The sequence below is a fragment of the Pelophylax lessonae genome (assembly GCF_965119305.1).
Source record: "Pelophylax lessonae genome assembly, chromosome: 10".
NCBI classification, from domain to species: Eukaryota; Metazoa; Chordata; class Amphibia; order Anura; family Ranidae; genus Pelophylax; species Pelophylax lessonae.
The window spans coordinates 181,051,992-181,073,601 of record NC_138777.1 but is presented as its reverse complement, the minus strand read 5'-3'; the positions used below and the strand labels follow the sequence as shown (position 1 = coordinate 181,073,601).

At 45.5% G+C, this 21,610-nt stretch overlaps 1 protein-coding gene across 1 annotated transcript in view; it reads left to right on the top strand.

The window, feature by feature from the left end:
• LOC309564983 (5-hydroxytryptamine receptor 3A-like) overlaps positions 1-21,610 on the top strand; it is a 74,017-nt gene that overhangs the window by 32,203 nt on the left and 20,204 nt on the right. The window contains exons 3-5 of the mRNA XM_082269712.1: positions 6,025-6,069; positions 12,280-12,389; positions 20,984-21,150. Of these exons, the coding sequence (XP_082125838.1) occupies positions 6,025-6,069; positions 12,280-12,389; positions 20,984-21,150 (322 nt within the window). The remainder of the gene's footprint in view (positions 1-6,024; positions 6,070-12,279; positions 12,390-20,983; positions 21,151-21,610) is intronic.

Here is a 21,610-nt window from a genome sequence, read left to right as displayed (position 1 = left end):
TGGAATAAGAAAGCTCGATAGTGTAATACCGTAATAATAGGCGTTTATTCCAGCAGCAAAAAATGGGTACTCACATGTATACAATAGTAATAAAGCGTGGGGCCACCATTATTTTTCAGCACTGCCTTAACCCTCTTGGGCATGGAGTTCACCAGAGCTTCACAGGGTGCAACTGGAATCCTCTTCCACGCCTCCATGACCGAATCACGAAGCTGGTGGATGTTAGAAACCTTGTGCTCCTTTACCTCCAATTTGAGGATGCCCCACAGATGCTGAATAGGGTTTAGGTCTGGAGACATGCTTGGCCAGTCCATCCCCTTTACCCTCAGCTTCTTTAGCAAGGCAGTGGTCATCTTGGAGGAGTGTTTGGGGTCGTTATCATGTTGGAATACTGCCCTGCGGCCCAGGTAGGGGATCATGCTCTGTTTCAGTATGTCACAGTACACGTTGGCATTCATGGTTCCCTCAATGAACTGTAGCTCCCTGGTACCGGCAGCACTGATGCAGCCCCAGACACTCCCACCACCATGCTTGGCTGTTGACAAGACACACTTGTCTTTGTAGTCCTCACCTGTTTGCCGCCACACACACCTGACACCATCTGAACCAAATAAGTTTATCTTGGTCTTATCAGACCACAAGAGATAGTTCCAGTAATCCATGTCCTTAGTCTGCTTGTCTTCAGCAAACTGTTTGCGGGCTTTCTTGTGCATCATCTTTAGAAGAGTCTTCCTTCTGGGATGACAGCCATGCAGACCAATTTGATGCAGTGTGCGGCGTATGGTCTGAGCACTGACAGGCTGATCCCCCACCCCTTCTACCTCTGCAGCAATGCTGGCAGCACTCATACGTCTATTTCCCAAAGACAACCTCAGGTTATGACGCTGAGCAGGTGCACTCAACTTCTTTGGTCGACCATGGCGAGGCCTGTTCTGAGTGGAACCTGTCCTGTTAAACCGCTGTATGGTCTTGGCCATTGTGCTACAGCTCAGTTCAGGGTCCTGGCAATCTTCTTATAGCCTAGGCCATCTTTATGTAGAGCAACAATTCTTTTTTTTAGATCCTCAGAGAGTTCTTTACCATGAGGTGCCATGTTGAACTTCTAGTGACCAGTATGAGAGAGTGAGAGCGATAACACCAAATGCTGCAGCTCATTTTCAGGGTCTTGGCAATCCTCTTATAGCCTAGGAGAATAAGAACAACAATTCTTTTTTTCAGATCCTCAGAGAATTCTTTGCCATTAAGTGCCATGTTGAACTTCCAGTGACCAGTCTGAGAGAGTGAGAGTGATAACACCAAATTTAACACATCTACTCCCCATTCACACCTGAGACCTTGTAACACTAACGAGTCACATGACACGGGGAGGGAAAATGGCTAATTGGGCCCAATTTGGACATTTTCACTTAGGGGTGTACTCAATTTTGTTGCCAGAGGTTTAGACATTAATGGCTGTGTGTTGAGTTATTTTGAGGGGACAGCAAATGTACACTGTTATACAAGCTGTACACTCACTACATTGTAGCAAAGTGTCATTTCTTCAGGGTTTTCACATGAAAATATATAATAAAATATTTAGAAAAATGTGAGGGGTGTACTCACTTTTGTGAGATACTGTATATACTATAGAACAGTGTTTCTCAACCTCTTTTCAGTCAAGGCATCCTCCAAAATCATAGACAGTCTTGAGGCGCCAAATTCTAAAATGTCAAAACTATTGTGATAGTTTTACATAATGGAGCAACATCCACACATAGGACACCCAACGTTGGGGATTTATTCTTCCAAAGCAAATACACTTTTGCAAACTGGTACTGACTAGTATTCCAATGTTTCTCTTCTCCCTCAGTTTTTCTCCATCACTTAGCTAATGAGAACCTTAAAGCTGATGGAGAGGGGCAGGGGAGGGTCAAACAAGGATGATTTTAGGCAACTGACATCCTCTGTATCAACTCATGATGTAATTGGTCATTAGGAGGTTGGCAGCTAGAAGGTTGTAATGGTGTACAATGAAAACCTGTGACTTTGTGTACTTTGCGTCTTCCCAGTGAGCTCTGGGATACTCAACATTACCCAGGATCATACCATAAGGATGATAATGTCATTCTTCCCTAAAGCTGACCATATATTATTCATATTTCTTGTTCAATTCCCTTTAGATTTACCTTCAACCTTCAAGGGCCTGCCTGATTGCATACACACTTGCAGTTTTCTGTAACTTAAAAATAAGTAAAATCTCTAACGCTCAAGTGATGTGTTAAAGGGACGGCTGTATTTCTGGAATCTAGGCTCTTGCTGCCCTCTCAGGACGAAGAGTATCCATATGAACTGAAAAAATAGAAAACAAGAGAAGAGTGCACCGACCTAGTGCAATATCATAAGACATTTATTGGAAAATTAAAAGAAATGCCATACTCACAAACATATGCTGAAAGTATGCATATAAAAACTCCTTTTGCATTCAGGAGACCTCCAGGACAAGGATGCTTTTCAGTAAAGCAGGAGGACTGGAAGCCATCCATGTTGATGGGGCTGACGCATTTCAAGGGAGAGCCCTCTTCATCAGAGCTATCTTTTTATATGCATACTTTCAGTATACGTTTGTGAGTATAATGCAGTGTTTCTCAACCTTTTTTCAGTCAAGGCACCCTTTAAAATTATGGACAATCTCGAGGCACCCTCCAAATATATGAACAGTCTTGAGGCCCCCCATTCTAAAATGTAAAAACCATTCTTATAGTTTTACATAATGCAGCAACATCAATACACTTAGGACACCCAACATTAAAGGTGATTTATTCATTTGAAGCAAATACACTTTTGGAATCTGGTACTGACTAGTATTCCAATGTTTCTCTTTTCCCTCAGTTCTTCTCCATCACTTAGCTAATGAGACCCCAAAGCTGATGGAGAAAGGCAAGGTGTAATGGTGTACAATGAAAACATGTGGCTTTGTGTAACTAAAAGGCAGGTTTCATCCACCAATTGTATACAATTTTGGGGCAATTTTAAGGCATTTTGCCAAGGCACCCCTGAAGAAACATTAAGGCACCCTGGGGTGCCTGGGTACCCTGATTGAAAAAGGCTGCTATAATGTATGGCATTTCTTTTAATTTTCCAATAAATGTCTTATGATATTACACAAGGTAGGTGTGCCCTTCTCTTGCTTTCTATGTCTTCTGTAACTTGGCAGTTTAACAAGTCTTCTGTAAGGCCCCTTTCACACTAGTGCGACTTGTCCCGCGATTTTGGACCGCAAAATCGCATGTCAAGTCGTTTTCCATTATTTTCAATTAGCCCCATTCATATCAGTGCGTTTTGAAGTCGCACCGACTTCAAAGTAGTTCCTGCACTACTTTGCCACGATTTGATTGCGTTTTGAGCCATAGCCATAGCCATAGCTTTCAAAATCGCGGCAAAATCGCGGCAAAGTCGTGTCAAAATCGTGCCGCAAAATCTCGGTAAAATCGCGTCACATAAGTGTGAAAGGGGCCTAACTCAGTAGTATTTGAAGCATAATAAAACCCAATACAAGAATGTAATATATTGCAGCTTACCAGTCCAGATGTGGCAGCTGCCTCAGTTTTACAATTTTTTTTCTTTATATACACCTGGTAGACCGGCCGGGAACACATTTTCTATTTTAGGGTCACAATGCTTACTCAATGTACAATATTTATGGAATATGTTAGGATTACAGAACACCTACCCCTCTAATTATTGTCATAAAATACTTGAAAAAATTCTGTAGTTCAAAGTGGTAGTCTGTTCAGGGCTAAAAAACACTGCTTGAGATAGTACTAGAAAGTGCACATTACATAGCATAGCTCTTGCTTTCAGGCAGGATCAACATGTATTTTTATTTTTTGCACATGTTAACTCTGCCACCCATGTAACAGATGGACCACTATGGCTACGTTCACATGTGGGCACAGCGGATTAACCTGCCAAATCGTGGTAACATCACGCAAACAGAATCGCAGGACGCATGACGCACAAAAGAAGCTCTTGTACCTTTTTTGGGCGTCATGCGTCCCGCGATTCTGTTTGTCACCGCGATTCGGCAGGCGTAAATCGCGGCAACATCGCACAGCATTTGGGGTGCCATTGCAAATCACGGGCATCGCACAGGCGTCCCGTTATTTGCAATGATTTCTGGATCGCGGGCAGAATCGCGGTGATTCTGCCCATGATCCGCTGCACCCACATGTGAACGTAGCCTAAGACTTCCGTGCTGGGCTCCTGATAGACAACTGTGACAGCCATAATGGTCACAGGATCAGGCAGTTCTTCCTGCCTCTCTGGTGTAAAGACCCAAGCTAAAGGGACACCAGGCGGCTGAAAAATAAAAAAGGGACACCGGGCGAATATAACAGAAAAAAAAAAAAACTACTCATGGTATATTCAATAGACCACAAACTGTCAGTGTAGCTGGAAGTGCTTTGGGGTCTCAGCTCACAGTCTACTATCATCAAAGTACAGGCAACCACACTATGTCTACGTTTCCACACAAAGTCGCATGACAAGTCACAACCCATTGATTTCAATGGCACCCGTTCCCATCTATGCCACTTTGAAAATCAGCGACTTTGAAAAGGTATCTGCACTACTTTGATGCAACTATTGATCCAGAGAGTGTAACGTTGGATCAAAGTTGCAACAAAGTCGCGCACTCTAAATCGCAATAGTGGAAATGTAGATTAAAGCACTAATGTGACATGTCATGCGACTTTGGACACACAAAGTTACATGACAAGTCACAACCTATTGATTTCATTGGCACCCGTTCTCATCTATGCCACTTTGAATTGAAAATCAGCGACTTTGAAAAGGTACCTGCAGACAGCTTATCAAATTCAGATAAAGGGAGATAGCATTGTCAGTGAAGAACAGGAAGACAGCTGTTTCTCTAGTTTAGATGAGACTTTCTAAGCTACACAAGCAGCTAGCCAGAAAATGAATACTATCAAAAGATAAAGATGTTTAACATGCTATTAATAGGAAAAATTTCATTTTTGACTGGATTTTCCCTTTAAATATATCTTGCACCATGGCAGAACTGTGCAAAGTTCTCCTGTATCATAGCACCCATATCTCCAACAACCTCTTCTAATGTGCACCTCTCTGTAACATAAAACTCACATAGTAGTCTCCTATAATATACAGCGGCCCCTTCAATCACTCCTAGCACTCTAGTAGCATGGCAGTCTTCTCTTACATTAGTCCTTTGCAGGGCTTTTTTTCAGCGAGAACGCGGTGGGGGGGGGGGGTAGGAGTTCCGGCACCTCCAGCGCTGAATGCATATGCCAAGTTTGCTGGAATGTGCTGAGGGATCTATTGATGTTGACTGCTTGGGACTCTATTGTCGCTAGGGGAATCAATTGTTGCTAAGGAGCGCTATTGCTGCTGGTGGGGGGATTCATTGTTTCTGGGGGGTCAATTGATGGGAGAGATCTACTGTTGAGGGAGGGTTCTATTGTTACTGGCTGCTGGAGAGTCTATTTATGCTGGATACTGGGAGATCTATTGTTGCAGGGGGATCTAATGTTGCTCTGGAGATTTATTGTTGCTGTGAGGGTTCTATTGTTGTTGGCTACAAGGGACCTATTTTACAGCCTTTCTTTAGCAAATTCAATACAAGCTACTTTGCACCAAAAAATTATACTTTTCTGTATTTCCTGGGTAAAGGGTGGAATCAAAGGGCGGTGTTCAGAGGTGGGTAGGGGGGCGGAGACATGGGGAGACTCAGAAAGTGGGAGTACCTGCACCTATTCTTTGGGAAAAAAAGCCCTGGTCTTGTTCAAAAGTGTGTTGAGGGATGCAAGTCCAAATTATATAATTTAAATATTATTATTATTATTATTATTATTATACAGGATTTATATAGCACCAAGAGTTTGCGCAGCACTTTACAACATGAAGGTAGACCGAACAGTTAAAATACAATTCAAAGTATTTTCTCATATCTGTGCCATTTCTTTCTTCCATAATGTTAAAAAATCAGTCTACAATTTTTTTGTACAGGATGAAAAGTTACAGATAATGACAACGCTGATGGACTTTGAAATGGTAAGAAATTTGTAACTTTTGAAGTACCTTCAATGAATAGGAAAACAGCCTGAAGGAATGATGTGACAATTGTGATAGAAGAGATAAAAAGGATATAATGATGACATTCCACTTCATAGTACAAAACCTGTCTTTCCAAAACTGAGATGAACAGGTTGTTCTGCCCTGTTCCACATGCAGAAAATTATGAGAATTCCCCTTTGTGCTAATCAGAGTTAGAGGGCATGAACTGTGATGATTCACCAGGAAAATATATTGAACATCTACTTAAATTAGATGCATTACTGGTTGCATATTTACTAGCTGAGTAGAGCAAGCATGCTGGGCTGTGCACATTTCAGATAGTCACCCACATAGTGGATCCTGCATTGTCCTGTTAAGATCCTCTTCTCAGAGGATCTCAGGAGGCCATTGGGTCCCATACCCCCATGTTTCTATGTGATGTCATCAGAAAGCTGCACCAGCTCTTCCTGGTTCTGGCACAGCTTTTCGATGACGTGCCTGATGATTGCTAGCCTTTGATGCAGTTAGCAAGACATCTGTCATAAGCCAGAGTAACGTAATGCCCTGTACACACTATCAGATTATCTGAAGACTTTTGTCTTCAGATTTACCTTTTCTATGTAGTGCAAGGGCCTGCCAGATTGCATACAAATTGAAAGTGTTTAGGTTTGACCTCATATTATATGGTTTTGGTAAGTCTGCAGACAAAAGTCTTCAGATAATCTGATAGTGTGTACAGGGCATAAGACTCAAAATCGATGTTGTGAGCACTTAGCACTGGTACAACATTCAAGCACAGGTGACTCACCAATCCAAATTCTCAATATAGTAAAACCTTGGATTGTGAGCATAATTCGTTCTGGAAACCTGATTGTAATCCAAAACACTTGTATATCAAAGCAAATTTCTCCATAAGAAATAATGGACACTCAGATGATTCATTCCACAACCATTTATTTATAAATCCCTCAGTTTATAGCCCATATAAAAAGATTATAGCAATGTGATAGGTAGTGTAACCATAAAATGTCCATCCACAAATGGCAACCTCCACAAGGGGATTAGAAGCAAAATCCAGCAGGAGCTACAGAGTATCAAAGAGAAGAGAAGTGCCTCTAAGTGTAATAATATGGTTCCATTTAATTAACTTAAAACAGGCACATCTAAGTATGCAGGCATCTGGGGTAAAGCTGTCCACATAGACCATCTTCTGTACCACTGGCTCTCATCGCTGTCAGTCTGTATTTGTGAGCGGGAAGACTACGCTGCAGTAGTGCGATCTCATGGAACGCAGTGTGGAAGGAATGACGTTGATGTCGGTGCGGAGGATGGTCTATGTGGACAGCTTTACCCCGAATGCCTGCATACTTAGATGTGCCTGTTTTCATCATCAACCATGTGAGTTGCTAAATGTTGTACCTTCATTAAATGTAACCATATTGCTACACTTAGAGGCGCATCTCTTCTCTTTTATAGTTGTGACATGACGCTACTCGTATATCAAGACATCGCTCGTTTATCAAATCAAAATTTATAAAAAAATTAGCTTGTCTTGCAAAACACTCTCAGACCAAGTTACTCTCAATCTAAGGTTTTACTGTAGTTATAAGATTCAGGCAGGTGGGTGATTTATCCTTCTAGCCAGAGGCGTAACTAGAACCTTCAGGGCCCTGGTGCAAGAAACCATGAAGGGCCCCCTGGCGCCCTGGGGCCCTTTACTCTAGTTGCGGGGCCCTTTATTACGGTGAGGGAAGGGAGAATTCTGAAGGGGGGGGGGCAGCACATAAGGGGGGGGGGACCAGGGGAGCACACAGGGGCCCAGAGACAGCAGAACACAAGTATACTGGATAGGAGAAGTGGCGGGGGGCAGCGTACAGAGGAACCAATCTCCTCCATTTTCTTCCTGCAGCTACAGAAGGAAAAAGGAGGACAGTGATTTCTCTACATGCTGCCCCTGCCGCCCCTCCTATTCAGGTGTACAGGGGAGCCACATGGGCCCCCTTGAGCATGGGGCCCGGTTGCGATTGCAACCCCTGCAACCCCTGTAGTTACGCCCCTGCTTCTAGCATCTACAGTACTAAAAACTATAATATCAGCTTTAACGGTTACCTGTTTAAAGTTACAGAGGAGGTCTTGTGCTCGAAGTATTGCTCCTGCTCTAACGATCGTGGTGATACCTCACATGTGTGGTTTGAACACCGTTTACATCTGCAGGCATGACTTGCGTATGCATTCGCTTCTGCGCGTAAGCACGACGGGCGGGGCGTTTTAATTTTTTTTCTTAAATAACTTATATATATATATTTTTTTTTTACACTATCCGTTTAAAACGTTTATTTTGATCACATTTATTGCTGTCTCAAGGAATGTACACATACCTTGTGGCAGTAATAGGCAGTGACAGGTACTATTTATGTAGGGATCTGGGGTCTAAAAGACCCCAAATCCCTCTCTTGCACTTAAAAGCTTTCAAAACGCCAAGTTTGGCTGTTTTGAATGTTGTCATTTTTTTTTTTTTGGAATCTGGTGCCTTCCAGTACTCGGAAGTGATTTCATGACATCGCTTTCGGGTTTTTACATCAGAGACCCAATCAGAGCTGAATCCGGCTTTGTTCGAGTCTTTGGCCAGCCGGCGGATGTGCCGGCTGGTCGATCGGGTCTCCCAGCTGCATCAGTTGTCATCACAAAAAAGCCGACCGTCAGCTCTAAACAATAGTACTGGAGTGATGCCTCTAGCTGCTGGCATCACCCCGGTACAACCCCCTGAAGCCGAGGCCACATATTTGAGTGTATAGTCAGTGCTCCCACCACTGCTAAAACAACAGTCAACAGTCTCTTACCAGCTAGTTAGACTCCAAGTTATAGGTGGTCTAACAAGACATGCAGCTGCATGAATCTTGCTTTAAGGATCTTATGGCATAGGAAATACAGGCGTTATTCCAATGTGAGACTCCAATTCAGTAATCCTTCATGCTCCGTGGTAAAACTCGTCAGGGAAAAATGAAACTCCAATAGTGTAATACCCTCAAATGTTTATTTAAAGAAAAACAACTGAAAACTACTTTCAAAACTTCAAAAGAGTAAATGCATGAAAAATGGAAAACGCTGCTGGTGTCAGCTCCAGACAGGCAAGGGTGACGTCAGCGCAGGCTCCGCCTCGCCCTGATATATGTTTCGTCACAAGAGACGTTGTCAAGTTGCCAAGTTATCAACAGACGTTGTCAAGTTATAGCAAGGGTTTAAAAATCAGAGACTCTGACGTGTGAGAGATATCTCCTCATCTATGCTGATAGCCTATATAAAAGATACATATTGTATCAAAACAAAGTTAAGTGTGAAAATGGTTGCAAATGTATTTTTTTTTTTTTGCTTTAATACCTTTTTATAGAAACAACTTGTAAAGCAGAGTACATCAGCATAAGGCACAGCTAATACATGTAGTGTCTGAGCTACAATACACAGTCAATAATAACAACATTAGGAAGTAACCCATGAAACCCACGGTTTCCACATATAATCAAATTTTTTCAGGCCCGATTGTAGAGATAACTGTTTTTCATATTCATAGGTAATAATAATAGAGGCCACTACCTCGGATAAGTTAGGAGCTGTATCTTTCTTCCAGTGCCTACAAATATATTTTTTAAAACCTCTTAAAGGGGTTGTAAGTTGCTGCAGTAAAATAAAAAAATAAATAAAAAACGTTCTCCTGTAAAACATGGCATAATGTGGTAGTATGCATCACATACTAGCACATTATGAAAGGGCTTCCATCTTCCCCCAGTCCTCCTGGGTTCATGGACTTTAGTGCACTGTGCCAGAACCAAGGGCTCCGGTGCACACGGGAGCCCTCGGGTCTGGCACAGTGCACTAAAGGTTCAGACCTTTAGAGCGTATGCGCCAGTGACTTCACTGGCCGCATCCAGTGTGAATATATTATATGCGTACCTGCATAGAAAAATCACTACCACTTTAAGTAACACAATTTTCCAATAAACCACTTGTAATAGCATAGCTCTAAGGATGCTGGGCTCCCCCTAGTGGCTCTACATACACTTTAAATTATCATTGCAGAATAAGGAAAATTATAGTGGTTAGCACTTTGGCTGAACACATTTATAACCAAAATGGGTCTAATAGTAAAACAACCAATTAGGTGTTCTAATCTACAGCAACCAGTCATATTTTACCTTTTAATGCATTTATAGCTGTTGTACCAAGCAAAGGTGATTTCTTGTTGGCTGCTGTAAGTTGCTGCACTATGCATGCAACTCTTTTTTTCTTAGTTTTGGATAGAGTGGAGAAGGGCTAGAACACCTGTCAGGTTTTCATTGCTGTCTGTGCCCCCGATAGGAAGATTCACTCTCTCTGGTTGACCTGTTTATCGTTATCATTGAAAGTAAAAGAAAATCCCAAATGTTGTGTTGACACCAGAATAATAGAGGTGGGAACTTCCGATGGGGACACTAGTTCTGGTGAGCCTGGTGACACTTATGGATCCCTTCACTTTGGAAGGCTTTTCCCTCACTTCCTGTTTCTGGCTATGGAACAGGAAGTGAAGGGAAAGGGGTAAAAATGAGGTAAAATGGCGCTGCCTATAAAAAGATAAAATTACACGTATGGAAGGGATAAAAGTAATAAATTCCTAATATGCAATTAGATATAAAACACTGTGATCTCTATAAGAAAATAAATAATTAGATAAATTGTGATCCAAAATACACATAAATATTAAAAATAAAAGTAAAAAGTAAGCACATAGGTAGTGAACATAAAGTGATATGTGCAAATAAAGTGACAATGGCACAGTGCTGGTGTGGTGATATCCAATACAGTCACCAAAAGATATTAAATAAATATGTATAAATATATATAAGTCCAAACTCAGTCCATCAAGTGCTTGAAAAAAACTGTGATTCAAAAAAACATGGTGATTCAATATTATTCAGGGGGTGATCCGGTGATAGGTGTGGGGTGGGAACAATCATGCACCCCTCCAGTGTATCCCGCACTCACCAGAGATATATACCCCTACAGGGGTAGTAAGCCTTAGGGTAATAGCCTTTTCCTGGGAATCCCAATAGTAGGCTCTCAGGTGGAAATATCCCTGGGTGTCCTCTCTCAGCACGGTCAGGAATCCCCAATAAGCAAGATCACCATATTAATCCATTCTCCAATGTAGAGAGATATCCCAGGATAGCATATAGAAAAAGAAAGACCTCATATGGTGAAGTACCGTTTAATCCATTTATTAAATCATAAAATAAGACAGGTACTCACATTTAAAAACGAGCAGATACAGCATAAGCAGCAGTAAGGGGCGCGAGTCCCTCGTTGGCGGCTACTTCCGGGACGCTACGATAACCAGCGACCGGATCTGCGTTCCAGTGGGGTGGAAATGACGTAACCACGCACGGTGCTATTACCCTAAGGCTTACTACCTCTGTAGGGGTATATATCTCTGGTGAGCGCGGGATACACTGGAGGGGTGCATGATTGTTCCCACCCCACACCTATCACCGGATCACCCCCTGAATAATATTGAATCACCATGTTTTTTTGAATCACAGTTTTTTTCAAGCACTTGATGGACTGAGTTTGGACTTATATATATTTATACATATTTATTTAATATCTTTTGGTGACTGTATTGGATATCACCACACCAGCACTGTGCCATTGTCACTTTATTTGCACATATCACTTTATGTTCACTACCTATGTGCTTAATTTTTACTTTTATTTTTAATATTTATGTGTATTTTGGATCACAATTTATCTAATTATTTATTTTCTTATAGAGATCACAGTGTTTTATATCTAATTGCACATTAGGAATTTATTACTTTTATCCCTTCCATACGTGTAATTTTATCTTTTTATAGGCAGCGCCATTTTACCTCATTTTTACTCTTTTACCATTTGATATAGCCCCTTGGGACTATATTTTGAGGTGGGCTGCAGCCTTATTTCCATCCATAAGCGCGGAATTCCTACCCCTTTTTAGGAAGTGAAGGGAAATCTCCCCAATAGGGCACAGATGAGTTATAATCCTTCCTTACTCTATCCAAAATTAAATGTTTTGCCTTTAGTTCTTCTTTAAATACCTAATATCTATTTGTTAAAACTAAATTATATAACTTTTCCTTTAAGGAAACAACCATGAATTCATTCAACGTATTTACTTTTTGTCTATTTTAATAAAAGGTATGGCAAAATCAGTTCCTATCATGGGACCCAAGGGATTTCTGTGACATAATCCGTATCTTCATTCCAGAGGGTTCAGTCTGGATTCCTGACATCACTATAGCTGAAATGTAAGTCACTAGAATTTAATATCAATTATTTCAGTATCTTGTGAAAGTGGAAATTAAAATGTGGTTAAGATTGCAAATTTAGACAAGTGAATAAAAAAATAAAAAATGTAAATTATCCAAAGAACCAAAGTGAGTAAAACTATGATATTGATCAAGCACCATAGGTACAATCAAAGACCAACTCTAGCCAAATATATCTAAACTAGGATTAATATAGTTGTGGTCAACACTTAAAGTCGAGTCCCTAGTGTGGAAAGTCGGTGTGGTGTGCCTGAACCGACGTAAGGGGGGTAGCCTGTAAATAAAGAGGGCACCCCAAAGGTAAGAGGTTGAGAAAAAAGGGGTGAAGGAGGGTGGGATGACGTACAGCGCAGCAGCAGGCCGGCATAGCGGAGGGGCGGCGCTATATAGCCCGCTAGCTCCTCCCACAAATACCGGCCTGCGGCCGAACACTTGTGGTCAACACTTAAAGTCGAGTCCCTAGTGTGGAAAGTCGGTGTGGTGTGCCTGAACCGACGTAAGGGGGGTAGCCTGTAAATAAAGAGGGCAAAAGAGGAAGCAAAACAACACACTTTATTCAATACAACTTAAGTCACAAGCCTATGAAATGCCAGTCTCAACTCCTTCTCTGGGTGAGGAATATAGACCTGGAAGGCGTCTGACTCCCACCGACCAAGCCTTTTAATGATATGGCCTGGCGTGTTATTCCCGGAGGCAGCCGAAGCCGCACCTATCCGGAAGGAGTGACCAGAGTGCGCTGCAGGGTCCCAACCCAGTCTGATACAAAGGGTCCGGATGTAGAAAATGAACTTGGACGTGGTGAGGGGAACGCCCAGTAACGTAAAAAGTGGAGCATGGCTGGGAGAGCGCCGGGACTGGGCCATGAACTCATCCAACACTTTGACCGGACACCAAAGATTCCCTGATGGGTAGAGCGGGATGGTAACGGGGCAGCCCACCTGCCTGGTCTTAGTACACTGGAGCGTCAAAACATAATGATCCCCCCGCTTGACCAGATCTCGTTTGTGGAGACAAGAGCGCCCCTCTGCTGAGGAAGTAACCGTAAACTCCCCGGGCCTGAGAAAGCCGTAGAAGGCTAGGTACATGGCAGCTTTCACAACCGTATTAGTAAGTGGCTCAAAAGGGGCCGAGTCCAGCAAGTTGGAGAGAGCCCGGAATTTCTCCCCATCAATCGGCAACCGCCTGACCGAGGTATGGCGATCCACCTTGCCAATACCCTTCAGGAGGCTCTTAAGGGGATATGCCCTGAGAAAAGGTAAGGAGTTTGGCTGGTGCGTTAGGACAAAGTGTTGGACACCCGCCAGATACAGTTTGACAGTACTGGCGGACAATTTGAGCTGGAGGTGGCAAAAGGCAGCAAAGGCGACCATCGTCTGTACCGAATGGTCGTCCAACCCGAATTCCCCTAAGAACCTTTGGAAGATTGACCAGGCCCGGTCGTAGGCCTTCCTGGTGTTGGCTGACAGAGCCATGCGGGCCAGCTCCCGTCCATGCGCCACGATCCGGGCTAGTCCAGGACCAGTTCCTCGAACTCTGGGGTCCGCGTGGGGCATCTGTCGGCCGTCGGGTGAAGGGCGAAAAACACCTGCAATTTGGACCGGGAAAGCGCATCAGCGGCTGAGTTAGAGTGGCCCGGGATATGTTCACAGTACAGAAAAAACTGGTGAGTGGCAGCAATCAAGGTCAGCCTGCGAACCAGCCTCATGATGGTCAGGGATGATGACCGGCCCCTATTGACAATGTCACAGGCCGCCATGTTGTCACTAAAACATTTGACTGCCATCCCTGACCAGCACCTACCCCAGGTGACAGCAGCCGCCACAATAGGGTATAACTCGAACAAAGCTGAGGTTTCCTGGAAAGCTGGTAAGGCAAGTGATTCAGCCGGCCAACTAGCCCTGAACCATGAGTCCCCAAAGATGGCCGCGAACCCGGAATTGGCAGCCGCATCCGTCCAAAACACGGGGGACTGGGAGGAGATGGGCGGGATGAACATGGAGATGCCGTTCCAGCTTTCCAGGAACTCAACCCACATACCCAGGTCCGCCCTGGCAGGAGGATCCAGGTGGGAAATGACGCCCTCCGGAAGACCTGGCAACAGCCGCAGCAACCGGGAGATGAAGGACCTGCCCTGGGGGATGATGCGCATGGCAAAGTTCAATGACCCGATCAAGGACTGCAACTCTTTCCTCGAAAACGACCCTAGTTCCAAAAACCTGCCAACTACCTCGCGAATGCGATTAAGTTTGTCCTGAGGGAGGCTAGACTGCATGGACACGGAATCCAGGGTAATCCCCAAGAAATCCAACCTGGTGACAGGACCGACCGTCTTGCCTGGTGACAGAGGGACCCCCAAGGTGGAAAACAAGGCCATGGTGCTCCTCAAACTGACCGGCGTGCATTGACTTCGCTCGACCAATAGGAAATCGTCCAAGTAATGCAACACCGTGGGGCACCTGGATATGTTCAGAAGGAGCCAGCAGAGAGTCTCTGCGAATGTATCGAAAATCCTCCGTCTGCTTTTGGACCCAAAAGTCAACCTGATGGCAAAATAATATTTCTCCCTCCACTTAACACCGTGGACATGCCATAAGGAGGGGTGAATGGGCAGGAGCTTGAAGGCGTTGGCGATATCCGTCTTGCTAAGCCAAGCGGCCCTACCTGCCCCTAGAATGGCCTGGATGGCGTTGTCCACGGTGGTATAGTGGAGAGAGAACTCGGCTGATGGAATAAGGGAATTAAGGCTAGGGTTGGTGGAAGAATGAGGAGCCGACATATCGATTATCAAACGTTTTTTATTAGTATATTTGCTCGTAGAGATCCCGATGGGGTTGGTACGCCAGGAGGAGAAGGGGGGGGCCGGGAAGGGACCTAACATGAACCCCTCCTGCACTTCCTTCTCGAGCAAAAGGTCCACCGACTGCGGGTCCTCCCTGGCCGACAGCAAGTTGGGACATTCCAATGTCCCAGAAGGAAGAGACACCAGCCCCGTGTGGAACCCTCCCGAGAACCCCTGAACCAGATACTCCACCAGGTGAGGAGAAGGATGAGCCTGCAGGTAAAATTCCAACACCTCAACCTTGACCCCGGCTAGTCATTGTTTAGGGTTGATCCTGGACGGACACATGGATTTGGTGTGGGCCCTAAAACAAATGGAACAAACGTGGAGCAGCCTGCAGGCACTGAAGCTGCATGCACCCCCGTTAAAATTGTTACAAACCTGGGCCTTACCTAGGAAAACGATAGGACGACCCAGCTTATCCCTAAGGCCACGCTGTTCTGACCTGCCAGCTCCCCCCGGAACCCCGGCCGGGGAGGATTCCGCCTCCACGGGACACAGGCTGGCAGAGTGTGAAGTGGAGGAGCATGTGGCACAGGAGGGAGGTGCCAAGTGTGCAAAGTGCCTGCAGAACAGCTCGGTGTCCAAAAGACTCCAATCGACCCGTATGTTAAATTGAGCCAAAGCCGCTGCCGCCTTGGCCGAGACTGACTTGTGAAAGTCAAAGAAGGTGAAACCTCCGTACTTGTGCCCTAGATCCACGATTTTATGCAGGTAAAGATCTAACTCCTCCCGCCGCTGTGGGTATACGGAACACAATACGTCCCTGTAGATACCGAAGGCCAGGACAAACTCTGGGATCGTGAGTTTCTTATTGAGCCTGGGGTCCCTGGCCTTCATAACAACGGACAAATCCCCGTAATTATAGATTTTATTCTCCACCATATCCTGGGAGGCGATAAGGAGAGCCACCAAGTTTACATCCTTCCCTTCCAAGATATCCTTGCGGAGAGCTGGGGGGACCATGTGGGCCGGGGTGATTATAGGAGAAACCGTAGAAGAGGGGAAAAGGGAAACTGGGGGCCTACCCTGATCACTGGCGGGAACTGGGGACAACACCGGCAAGGGAGGAGGAGGACCCCTCTGAGCTGGACTGGCGTCTTCCAGCTTAGTCAGCCTGTCTCCGATGGACTGCAGGGAAGACAGGATAGAGTCCAAGGTCCCTTGCATAGCTAACGTACAACCCTGAGAGCTTGTGCCCAATCCCGGATCTTCTGGATGTTCCGTCATCAGCCTAAAAAGTTCCGCTTTCCTTGCCGTGGCTGGGAACGGGATCCCCTTCTGGCGTAGCACCGCCGAAATTTTCGGAATAGTCCAAGACCCATATGAACCCAGCGAGGATGGAACCCGACGACCCCTGGGGGTACCAGATCTGGCGGGGGTGCAGGGCCTGGCTGGCGTGGAGGGGGATGAAGATCCTTCTTCCAGGATGGCTCCTTGAGGCCCGCTGTTGAAGAAAACAAAGAACAAAAAGCCCAAGTCCGATTAATACCGTGACGTGCTGGAAGAATCACTGGCTGGCTAGCTAAAGCCCAAAGGCGAAGAACTTAACTACCCCGTGACAGGTGAGGCCCTGCTAGATGCCAAGCGGCTGATGAGAGGCTCTACCTATGATTCTGGCCGAGGGGCATGAGCCACTGACGTGGTGGCGGGAACGTTGGCCTCTCAGTGACAGTACAGAATCAAAACGAGTGGCCGTGACAGGTGAGGCCCTAGCTATAAACCCATGAGAAGGGTGGAGCGAGGCGCTAGCTTTGATTTGGCCCGAGGGGCGGGGAATCTCCGACGAGATGGGGAGTTGGCCTCGCGGGACCGGCTATGAAGGGGGGGGCTAGGGGCCAGCACCTGAACCCTGACAGCCAGTATGAACTCGCCCTGCGGGGGAGGGGGGGGGACAACACGAGACAAGAACAACACAGTTGGAGTGCAACAACGACAGTGCTAACAAAGAGGACAACGACATGAAGTGCGGTATGCACAGTGGTGATGAAGCCGTGACGGTGCCCAGGCACCGATGCATCACCAGGTGGATCACAGAAGAGTGGAATGAGCCTGAAGAGCAACCGGCGGGGGCCTAACCACCGGGCGCAAGCCAGACCGAAGACTAAGTGAGTGGCGGAAAGGGAAGAAGTAGCCTAACGGTGTCTATGGGTGACGCCAGCGGCGTCTGTGAAGACTAGATAACCGGAACCGTGTGGTACACAAAGGAACCTGGACCTGACATAGTACCTGATGCCGGCATTGAAGGACATGATGAGAACCTGCAGGAGAAAAGGCAACGGTCAAGGGGGGGTCACCCATACCCCCCACCGGAACATGACATGGAACCAGGAACAACACAACCCTGCCATGCCAAAGAGGCCCCCCCCAACCCCCGAGCACCAACCCCCCCCCCACGCAGGGTACCTAAGTGACAAGGAGGGCACCGAAAATGCAGGAGGACGTGGGCAGAGGTACCGAAGCTGGCAGGAGGCAGTGAGTGCACAGAACATAAAAACTTAAAAAGGGGGTAGCCGTGGCTTGACAGGGAGGCAGGCAGCGTGTGCGTGAGCCAGAAGGTGGAATAGCCGTGGCCTACATGGAGGCAGGCAGTGTGTGCAAAGAGCCTGTGTGGTTTAGCCGTGGCCTACAGGGAGGCAGGCAGTGTGTGCAAGAGAGTCTGCGTGGTTCAGCCGTGGCCTACAGGGAGGCAGGCAGTGTGTGCAAGAGAGCCTGTGAATTAGCCGTGGCCTACAGGAGGCAGGCAGTGTGTGCAAGAGAGCCTGTGAATTAGCCGTGGCCTACAGGAGGCAGGCAGTGTGTGCAGAAGACTTCCCCCCCCCTTTTCCCCCCCAAGCCCTACAGGTACCTGATCCCCTGCTGAACAGCGGGGAGAAGCAGTCACGCAGGGCTGGCAGCTGGACGAGCAGGCGGCGGCCGGAAGCAGAGAAGATGGGGCGGATGCCCGAGAAGGCTGCCCCAGTACAGGCAAGGAATAACTGGGATGCCGCAGGACCAGCGGGGCTCGGAGCCAGCAGCGGTGACTCTCGCGTCCTGCCCGGAAGTCCGGTCCACGATACCGCGATATCCGGCCGACGTCAGGTGACCACCAAAACACACCTGACCAGCCGAATGACGTACAGCGCAGCAGCAGGCCGGCATAGCGGAGGGGCGGCGCTATATAGCCCGCTAGCTCCTCCCACAAATACCGGCCTGCGGCCGAACACTTATGCATTCTGGCCCAAGTAATTAGATTGTTGATCTTTTGAATAATAAATGAAGTACAATAGTTGGGACCCTGCGCCATTGGCTTACAATAGAGGATGAGTTTTGTAAAGAATGCAGAGCTGACATTAGCATGCATGTGAGGATTGTAGACTGGAAAAATGCTAAAACACCCTAAGAATCTGCTAGGAGCTGGCTAGCTTGGAAAGATGTGTATATGAAGTGTTTATAGTGTTTCATACATTTTACCCCCAAAGTAGCCAATGGCCATGAGATGACGGTCAACTAACCTGGTGACAATCTTGTGTTTGGTTAGCAGACACGCGTCAACTTGCCAAGAAGAACCCTTGACGTGTCGCAGTCGCTGTGTTCTTCTTGGAGAAGTGGCACCAACAGCTTTTGCCTGCACCATTCTTCTTTGAGGCATACAAAACATGTTCCCCTCTCTTCATCTCCAAATAAATAAGGGGATGTGTTATGTAATTGAGAAGAGGAGAACTTAGGAAAATCTGATTTCAGCACAGCAAAGGCAGAGTATTCATAAAGTAAGGGGCTCACTGGCAGGATCAGCAGACATTTTTTTCTTTACTTGTAGATTTATTGAATTGAAAACACATAATGAAATGTGCATGTATTACTGAAATACTAAAATACGAAATATATTCTTCTTTGCCCAGACATAGATTTAGTATTACATCTTGTCGCCTGCCGCATGTTTAACTAAAATTGTCTTTATACTGAATTGCCACAAGACAATAAAAAATAAATAAATCAGTTGAGATACATGTGTTGGCTTTCAGAAGAGAGAAAAAGAGCTCAGGTTGGGCATCCTCACAGTGTAATGTTCACTAAGTCCACAATTTGACTTTTTTTTACAATTTAATAGTTCATATACAGTATCTCACAAAAGTGAGTACACTGCTCACATTTTTGTAAATATTTTATTCAAACTTTTCATTTGACAGCACTGAAGAAATTACACTTTGCTACAATGTAAAGTATTGAGTGTATAGCTTGTAAACCAGTGTAAATTTGCTGTCCCCTCAAAATAACTCCACACACAGCCATTAATGTCTAAACTGCTGGCAACAAAAGTGAGTACACCCCTAAGTAAAAATGTCCAAATTGGGCCCAAAGTGTCAATATTTTGTGTGGCCACCATTGTTTTCCAGCATTGCCTTAACCCTCTTGGGCATGGAGCTCACCAGAGCTTCACAGGTTGCCACTGGAGTCCTCTTCCACTCCTCCATGACAACATCACGGAGCTGGTGGATGTTAGAGATCTTGCGCTCCTCCACCTTCCTTTTGAGGATGCCCCACTCATGGTCAATAGGGTTTAGGTCCAGTCCATCACTTTTACCCTCAAATTCTTAAGCAAGGCAGTGGTCATCTTGGAGGTATGTTTTGGGTCGTTATGCTGGAATACTGCCCTGCGGCCAGGTCTCCGAAGGGAGGGGGATCATGCTCTGCTTTAGTATGTCAGAGCACATGTTGGCATTCATGGTTTCCTCAATGGCTCAGCACTCATGCAACCCCAGACCATGACGCTCCCACCACCATGCTTGACTGTAGGCAAGACACACTTGTCTTTGTACTCCTCCTCACCTGGTTGCCACCACAGTCGCTTGACACCATCTGAACCCAATAAGTTTATCTTGGTTTCATCAGACCACAGGACATGGTTCCAGAAATCCGTGTCCTTAGTCTGCTTGTCTTCAGAAAACTGTACAGGCTTTCTTGTGCATCATCTTTAGAAGAGGCTTCCTTCTGGGATGACAGCCATGCAGACCAATTTGATGCAGTGTGTGGCATATGGTCTGAGCACTGACAGGCTGACCCCCCTCCCCTTCAACCTCTGCAGCAATGCTGGCAGCACTCATACGTCTATTTCCCAAAGACAACCTCAGGTTATGACGCTGAGCAGGTGCACTCAACTACTTTGGTCGACCATGGCGAGGCCTGTTCTGAGTGGAATCTGTCCTGTTAAACCGCTTTATGGTCTTGGCCACCATGCTGCAGCTCATTTTCAGGGTCTTGGCAATCCTCTTTCAGCCTAGGAGAAAAAGAACAACAATTCTTTTTTTCAGATCCTCAGAGAGTTCTTTGCCATGAGGTGCCATGTTGAACTTCCAGTGACCAGTATGAGAGAGTGAGAGCGATAACACCAAGTTTAACACACCTGCTCCCCATTCCCACCTGAGACCTTGTAACACCGGGGAGGGAAAATGGCTAATTGGGCCCAATTTTGCCATTTTCACTTAGGAGTGTACTTACTTTTGTTGCCAGCGGTTTAGACATTAATGGCTGTGTGTTGATTTATTTTGAGGGGACAGCACATTTACACTGTTATACAAGCTGCACACTCACGACTTTACATTGTAGCAAAGTGTCATTTCTTCAGTGTTGTCACATAAAAATATATAATAAAATATTTACAAAAATGTGAGGGGTGTACTCACTTTTGCGAAATACTGTATATGTTTGTTCCCCCTACCCTGTAAAAATTACTTTATCACTGTATTTTTGCCAGGACAGAGGATGACTCACTTGATGTCCTATATATGGAGCTCTATTACAATGGCACCATTCGGAGAAGAAAAACTCTTAAGGTCGTGACCACATGTCCTCTTGACCTGTATAAGTTTCCATTTGACAGACAGAAATGTAATTTGACCTTTGGCATGAGCGTAAATCCAGGTAATCAATTATAATTATACTGGAATAGTGAGTATATGGAGGGAAAAAACTTGTATGTTCAGGTTTACCCATTTTTTCCTAATTTTGGCTGAGATTTACTAAAACTGTTTCACACAGAATCTGGTGTAGCTGAGCATAGTAACTAATCAGCTTCTATCTTCAGCTTGTTCATTTAAACTTTGACAAGGCTTCATTCACACTTGTAGGACTCCAAAGTTGCGCCGACTTTGGAGTGCAACTTTAGTGAAACTTTGTTACAACTTTGGATGGTTGGGTTCAACTTGGATACGACTGTGACTTTGACCAGTGATAATGGACAACTGTTGCACACAAGTTGCATTGTTAAACATTCAGGTACGACTTTCATGCAACTTCAGAGGGTTAAGATTGAAGTCTGTGGCCCTCAAGTTGCATCAAAGTGGGACCAAAGTAGTGCTTGAACTACTTTAAAGTTGCCGCA